This window comes from Vitis vinifera, chromosome 1 (genome assembly GCF_030704535.1).
Source record: "Vitis vinifera cultivar Pinot Noir 40024 chromosome 1, ASM3070453v1".
NCBI classification, from domain to species: Eukaryota; Viridiplantae; Streptophyta; class Magnoliopsida; order Vitales; family Vitaceae; genus Vitis; species Vitis vinifera.
Window position 1 is genome coordinate 20495233 of NC_081805.1, and position 8240 is coordinate 20503472.

The 8240-nt window shown below is 35.4% G+C and overlaps 1 protein-coding gene across 1 annotated transcript; it reads left to right on the plus strand.

Moving 5' to 3' along the window:
• The first annotated feature begins 52 nt into the window (after window positions 1-52).
• Window positions 53-2716, plus strand: LOC100251346 (GDSL esterase/lipase 7). The gene is made up of 5 exons (XM_010655831.3): window positions 53-742; window positions 832-962; window positions 1325-1573; window positions 1723-1975; window positions 2061-2716. The coding sequence occupies exons 1-5, from the start codon at window positions 451-453 to the stop codon at window positions 2276-2278; spliced, it is 1143 nt and encodes a 380-aa protein (XP_010654133.2). The 5' UTR covers window positions 53-450; the 3' UTR covers window positions 2279-2716.
• The last annotated feature ends 5524 nt before the right edge of the window (window positions 2717-8240 follow it).

Below are 8240 nucleotides of genomic sequence, written 5' to 3' on the forward strand. Positions count from 1 at the left end.
GATCATAATAAATAATACATGGTCTTGGTTTCAAATTCTACCATTAACGGGACGGTAACAATTTATAAATAGAACCGAAATTTGTAAAAGCAGTACTCTTTCTGATACAGATTTTTTCTGGCTAGTTTACGTTTTTCAATTTTTACTTCATAGAGAACCAAGAGCTTTCAGTTCAGCAAAGGCCGTTTTTTTAAAAGCTTTTAATAACAGCTTTAAACGTAAAGAAAAAAAAACATAAAATCCAGAGACTCGTCTCTTTCATAGACGAATATGCTTGTCTGAGTTGAAATCAGTAATAGTAGTCAGAATCATCACCATCATTCTCAGGTAGGATATATCTTCTCTCCAGTTTCTTGACTGTTATAAATACATACTAGTAGCAGTCACCTTTGAATAAAAAATAATTGATAAGAAATTTGAATTTGGAATGAACCCTTATGTGAGGATCAAATGCCTGAGACGATTTTCTCTTTTGGTGTCAGGGGCAGGACATATGATATGGGATTTTCGTTCATGTATTTTCTCCTTGTCTGTATATTTCAATGTTTCTTCGTACCCTTGGTGGCATCTCAAGGCCAGCTTGCCCCAGCTTTATTCATATTTGGTGACTCCTTCTTTGATAGTGGCAACAATAACAACCGCAAAACACTTGCGAAAGCAAATTATCCGCCTTATGGCATAGATTTCCCAAGTGGAGTCACGGGCAGATTCTCAAACGGCCTTATAATTACCGATTACTTCGGTGAGTTTGGAGACATGGGTTGGTTTAATCAGAGGGATAACCTTGCAGCTTCTGTCATGAAGATACTAATCGTTTTTCTTTATATTCAGCTCTCTCTCTTGGGTTGCAAATATCTCCTCCATTCTTGGAAACCGAAGAGAGTGTGATGAAAAACTTCTTAGAGGGTTTTAATTATGCATCCGCTTCAGCTGGAATCCTCCCTGAAACTGGAAGTGCTTTGGTAATACATACATCCCCTTTTCTACAACAAATTTTCTCAGCATTTTTGTTGATTCCTAGAACATAGAATGAATCCTGAATCTAGATTTTGTAAACAATTTCCAATGACATGTTGGTATGCAGAAATTTATAAGGAACATATATAGCTTGTAGGAATCTATGAATTTCTTAAAACAGTCTGGGGAAGTCTATGAATTCTCCATGTGGGGTTTGACTTAAATATCATTAAGCTCAGAATAATGTGATTGGAAATTGAGCAAAGATGAGAATAAGTCAACTGAACATTCATGGTAAAATCACTTCATGATTCTGTTCAAGTAGATGGAGAAATGGATCCTTGTTCTTGACGGGTTTATCATGCAGGGAGGGAACTTATGCATGACGAAACAGGTCAAGTTGTTCAGAAAGACAGTTCGAGATTATATACCACTACACTTTACAAGTTCAAATGAGCTATCAAATCACTTGTCAAAGTCCATCTTTGCAATTCTTATAGGAGGCAATGACTATGCCAATAATTACCTCCAACCTCAACAATACAACAGTAGCAGCCTGTACAACCCCAAACAATTTGGGGAGCTCCTTGTAAAGGAGCTGGGAAACCATTTGAAGGTAATTTTCCATGGCCTCAGACGTTAATGAAGATTATTTCATTCACATTTTGCATAAGAATTAACATTTTTTGTTTTGTTATATTGATGTTTAAAAATGAATATTCATACTGTTTGTCTTATGACATTGTGCTGATATCATACTTGCAGGAACTATACTATTTGGGTGCCAGGAAATTTGTAGTGTTTGAGATCGCCGCAATTGGTTGTTTTCCAGCTATACTGAACAAAGTTAAACCGAAAACTCGATGCGTGGAGGATACAAATAAGTTAGTGTCCATTTTCAACAAGAAGCTAGCAAATGAGCTTAATCTCCTAAGCACCATTCTTGAAGGTTCAACATTCACAAAGGCAGAATCATATAGATTAACCTACAACATGTTGAAGCATCCTGCTCGTTATGGTGAGGGATTTGTTTCTTCTCCTTTACTACATATATTTTGATCCAAAATTGATCATTGGATTAATTTTATTGTCATTGTTTCCAGGACTGAATGAAACAAGAAATCCATGTTGCATGGTTGGAGACAATGGAACTGGACCATGCATCCCAAATAAAAGGCCTTGCCAAGACAGGGACTCCCATCTCTTTTGGGACTCATTTCACCCCACCCAAGCGGTACACAAGGCTATTGGAAGCCAATGTTTCAATGCTACTGGCCTTTGCACTCCCTTCAATATTCTCCAACTCACTCAAAAGTCCTGACCAAGCTTTTGATGCCCCACTTAAATTAAGCCTATCTGAACAACCAATTACCTAGTGTTTTCTTTTCTCTTTTTTCATGCATTCTATTAGAAGTTCCCACTTGGGTTTCCAGAAATTAAGCTTCTAATGAAATCCAAATGATCCCATATCCGGAAACAGAACAACTGACATGAATTCTCGACCAAATTACCAGTTGAGCAATGAAAAAGGCTGTTACGAGTAGAAGTCCAGGACCTCTTTCTGTGAGAGTCGAGTTCCTAGAGCGAGTGGCAAATATTAAGGCCCGACTTGAAGATAAGCAGCAGATGCCAACTTTTCTTTAAGATCATTTGCGACGGTTTCGTTTTTCATGTCAGTTGATTACATTGACACGTTTCTGCAAAGAAAAAGGAAATTATTAGAAATTAAGTAAAGAAAATTATTTAACAATTCACATAACATTTTTTTCTTTTTCCATCTGTGCAGTAGATCATCTTTATTAGCTAATATATACATACACTACAGGCAAAAAAAGTCTATAGCCATGGCCAGATCGCGCAGCTAAAACTAGTACCGCTACTAAATGTGTTGTATAGCTGCGGCTCTCTTTTGGTCATGACTATAAGGGAATTATAGACGGAAAATTTTGAAAGTAAGTTGCTTAGACATGAGGCATTGGTTTCTGCCATTGCAAGGGTTTATATGGATACAAAATTCTTGAGACTGCGACGAAAAGGTTTGATGTGGCGTAGGTTGTGGTTGGCTGCAATCGCCAGTGCGAGTTTGATTGATTGAAAAACAAAAAACTTATAAGAATGGGGGTTCCAAGAAAGGTGGATCTCTCATCTATATTTCTGTAATCCACAACTCGTCTACATTTCTGTTCTACACAACCCAATAATCCAGTGTCCGGTGTGCCCTACAATGGACTACTAGGAGAATGTTTAGGTGATAGTTATGGTTGCACTTGAACTGCCTTGGATGTATCCAAATGATTTAGGCAACATGTTCCAAGAAGGACTTTTGGGAGATTTGGGATGTTTATACATGTTCAAAAAACATGTTATCTAGTATATATACATAGTAAATGACTATGATGCTGCTAAGCGGTAACATGTATTTCCCCTTGTTTAGATCATACTGATATTAAAGAAACAGTATTCGTAGGTTGAAGTGGACAAGATTGCATCACTCCTAGTTCAAAGGACTTCTCATTCAATTGCCCCACTAGCTCAGAAATAGACTACAACATGCAACAAACATTTTAGAGATGCACTTTAAAAGTGAACTTGTGAAAAGTGAACTTGTGATTTTTGCAATTTATCCAACTTATTGTGAGAAGCAGCAGCTAGCAAAGTTAAGCAATTTCTTTTTCAGTACAACTATTTGTTCATTCCTCCTTTGATTTCATCATTTAACTTTCTCATTTCCACCTTAAATACAAAAGGCCCATTAAGATAGGATATACAAACATTCCAACAATAGTTAAAAACATAGAAAATAAGAAATCAAGATATTACATGAATTGTTCCTTCCTAGGGTTCTTTGCAGCCTCTTTAGAGCATCTGACTGGAGTGCCACTTCTCTAGACAAAATCTTTTCTGTTCCCTCAATAGATTAATTTGGTCCATTGTTTTTTTGCTAGTCTAGCATGAGATAAAAAAAGGGATTTGAAATCTATGACATAAATGGAATAGTTTCATCAGCAAAATTTACATCCCCACAAGTATACTTAAGCACTTAATTTAATTCTAAGTGCACAACGAAGAAATTGCATGTAAATTGTCAAAATGAAGCAAAACAAGAGCTTCATTTGGAAGGGTAATTTAAATGTTTACAACCTTCAAATTAAATGCTTGATTTAGATGCGTCAAGAGAAGTCCTTAAAAATGATGATAGAATGAAAAAAATGGTGATAGAATGAAAAAAAAAAACATCATGAGGTTAGATATAAGTAAACAATTAAATCCCAATTATCAATCAATGACTAGTAAGGAAAAATCATCGCATTTTCTTATTGTGTTCAATATCATATTTCGTTGAAACTCCACTAATTGGCATAGTCTCGTATTGGGCACAAAAATGTAGTATAAAAACTTGAGGCTTCTCTATTGACATAAAGATTTGTTTGCTAGCATGCATTGAAGTGTGTTAGACATAGGAAGCAACAAATTGTATAGAAAGCATGTTTCACTAGTTTATTTGATATCACACACTTCTGATTATATATAGATGCAAATGATGTGAGGTAAAAATCAAAGTGTCCTCAATTGATTTGAAGGTTTGGAAACATAGTTTTTGTTAAAAATTAAAATGGAAGTGGTTTCTCATAGGAAACCTGGAAATTGAAGAGGAAAATAATGTTATATGGGGTCTCTAGTTGAATCTCTCTATACTTACAAAGTCAAAATCAAAAGTCCAAGTCAATCCCCTTCATTTTCTCATCATCTCCCACAACTTTCTTACACACTTTCACTCAATTTCCAAGAAAGTAACACTTAAGACTTCGAACAAGCAATAATCAACAACAAAAACTAAACCCCATTTCAAGTTTCAACTGGTACTGCACTTACAATTAACAAAAGAGACCCATAAGAAAACAAAAGAGCAGGAAAATCTAACCAAGAGCAAAAAAACTAAAATGAGATTTTGATTTCATTTGCTTGAACCATCAAACCATTTTTTGAGCTTCAATAATTGGCCTACACTTGTCTAAAAAGAAGACAAGAACAAGAATTTGTGGATTTGGAATTTGTCTAGGATGACTAGGTATGGAATAAATATGAGGAGTCAAAATACTGTCAGTTCTCAGTCATAATATTCAAATAATGTCTATACTAGACCCTCTTTGTACTTTAAAGATTTAAAAATCAAAAGACTTACATGCCCAAAACCCTTTATCTCGTCCCCATGATGCACAACTTTCTCACTCTCAACCAAATTTACAAGGAAAAAAAATTATTTAGGGACCATACTAACATTCGTCCAAAAATGCTACAAAAAAACATAATAGAGTCATCTTGTCCTCAAGAAAGAAAACATAAAACATATACAGAACAACCAAAAAGGTCTTCATTCATGCTTCTCATCCCACCTTCTCTTACTGTGTGTATCCGTCCCATGTATCAGCTATTCCAATTGCATCATTGTAGTTGGTTTGAGTTGCTTGGTACAAAAATCAATAGGCCCACTATCACTGATCCACCCACAGGAACGTGTGTGCCTTTGCATTAGAGGCTATCTATTGGTGTCGAGGAGCTGATCAAGTGTGGAGGAGGGTGAAGAGGGTTTTGGTCCAAACTAATGTCTCTCTCATTGGTTCTTTCTTCTTCAGTTGGTGGATTATAGTCTCCACTTCCTACAAAACAAGTGCTCATATTGTAGTAAAAAATGACGGTCATGAGGGTGTTTGAACTTTGGATGCACTCTTTTTAGTTTTTTTTTTCAAGGAAATGCATTCTTGTCAAAGATGTTAACTTTTGTTGTTTGGTTGAGTACAAGAAAATTGAAAACAAGGATGTTAACATTCTTGTCAAAGATCCAAACCAATAAAGATTACAAGGGCTGCATAGCAGCATATGACATATCATTATCATCTCTTTCATTGGCTTTTGATTAATCACCCTTCAAAAGTGAATCATTCAAACAAAAAGTAAATGTTAGCTAGGTTTGAAGTAACTTCTACTTATGCTAACTATGTAGAATATAGGATTCGACATAAAGAATTTAAGGCCCTCTCTTTCTCTTATCATTATAATAAATCATCTCTCAGAAAATTTCTAAAATATTCTCATAACTCGAGAAAGTTTCCCTATGGATTTCCAAAGTGCTTTTCTTTGATTGAGAGAAGCTTATTTGCATACAAGTTGACAGGTGCCATTTAAAACTTCTTATGTCAACTCTATGACCAATATTCACTATGAAGATTCCTATTAGGAGCTAATAAATACCCTACACATGTCCAAGGAAAAATACAACAAAATTGTGTAAGTGTCACAACTCTACCCTTGTTCCCTTAAGAGGATTGAGGCAAGAAAATGATCCATTTTGACTATGGGATAGAACATGCAACTAGCTTGGTTAGTCTTGCTCCAGCCACCAAGCCACAACCCCTAAGCCATCCCACTTCAGCCACAAGTGGCAAAATTCTACCACGTCAACTAAGAAAATTGACACCTAGTCCAAAATATCTATGGATCCTCCAAATCCTGCCATAAGTCCAGAAATGCATGAAGTATTGAGGTGCAAAGGAGAAGAAGATTATTTCCCTATGATTGCATTGCATTTATGTGTGTTGTTGTGGTAATTGATCTCACTACTCTTTCAATAAGGCTTAAATCCTTTTGTTTCTCTTTCATATTCATGTGTCCTATTGTGCAGGTTCTATGAAGCAACTATGGTCGTTATTGATGGTTTGTGAATCGTTAGTTTAAATTTGTTATCAGTTCAGTTTGATCTTTTTCACATATCAACAATCCTTTCTATAGACTAAAATAGATTCAACCCTCATCATTTTCAATTGCTACTTGCATGCTTTTGTCTTTCATAATGTCCATTTGACTTAAATCTAAAATGTTTGAAGGACATGAGGATTCATTTCATATCTTAAAGTCTAACAAAAAAGACAATGATGGAAATTAAGATGTCGTTGTTTAAATGTATTTTCTACAAAACAAACATTTAGAAACTAAAATTTCAAATGATCATATAATTGAGTAAAACCTATAGACCTGAAACAATTGAGAGCTCTTCTAGGTCAAGGTTTAACTAGCCTACACCAGTTATAGTACTAATTGAAAAAATTGATCTTCAAATAGTGAAAAAGAATCATTAAATTGAGCACTCTCCAAGAGTGACATTAATATGTCCATCTTGAATAATTCTCTGCTTATAAAGCTTTGATTTTCTTCATTTGAAATAAAGATATAAAATAAGAAACCTTAAAACAAGGGGTTATTATCTCCCTTGTTTACATTTTCTTCTGATGATAACTCTGTCTAGTTGATTTAATGAGTAAGTCGTCTACAAAACATGCCACAAGGTTCTCACCAATGACTCACAAATCAAGTAAAAGGAGAAATGATCAATTGAGGCCCAACCTAAGACTGTGTCAAGATTTCACTTTAATAGTGATCATTCAAACAACGCACAAACAAGGGGAGAACATAACTTACTGCCATAAACTGCTTGTGCTTCATCACTGAAATCCGTCAAACCCATCCCTCACATTGGACATACCTGCATGACCTTGTCTCTAGCATTGTTGCCTCGTTCATTAGCAAGTTCACTACAAGCCTCAATTTGTATAGTTGCATCTTGTCATGTACACCGCACACAAAATCATAGCCTGGTATGGAATAACTTCCACTAAACCAATGAATAACGTGTTGGTTGTGCTTACCTCCGCGTGTGAATGTGCTAGTGTGACCCAATTCCAATATTGCATGTAATAGATAACGAACATCCCACAATCATATCTACACCACCAATTGCATTTCATCAATCAAATACATACATTAAGTGGAAATACAACTATATTACTATCACAGAGGTCATGATGCAAAAATTATCACGATGGAAGTATTCCACCCATTTCGTTGCTGCATAATTTGGGGTTGCACATGCACGAATTTAGACACCTCTAATTGCCTGTGCATGCCATGTGCATGGAAGGCTTTATCAATCGCCTCAGACAATCTTCTTATTACAACACTTATGTCGTTACCCCTTTGTAAATGCATAGAAGATAATATTTCCACTTGCGCTGCTAGAATGTTGATAACATGGATGTGCCAATGGTTGTTGTCACACACTGGGAAAAAAAACTGCATAAGGATTGAAGAAATTTCCATTAATAAGTCAGTAGGAAAAATCATATTTTTAATAAATGAAACGGATATTTGGCTATGATTCCATTTTAACATGTTTTTAATACTAGCTCACAAGTTGAGAAATCGTGTCCCACAATTTCAGCATCAAGAAG

Excerpts from the sequence above, each read along its gene's own strand:
- LOC100251346 (XM_010655831.3), top strand. The coding sequence starts at position 451 with ATGCCTGAGACGATTTTCTCTTTTGGTGTCAGGGGCAGGACATATGAT. Across the intron at positions 963-1,324 it reads CTGAAACTGGAAGTGCTTTG|GGAGGGAACTTATGCATGAC; the intron begins GTAATACATACA and ends TTTATCATGCAG. Across the intron at positions 1,976-2,060 it reads GAAGCATCCTGCTCGTTATG|GACTGAATGAAACAAGAAAT; the intron begins GTGAGGGATTTG and ends CATTGTTTCCAG.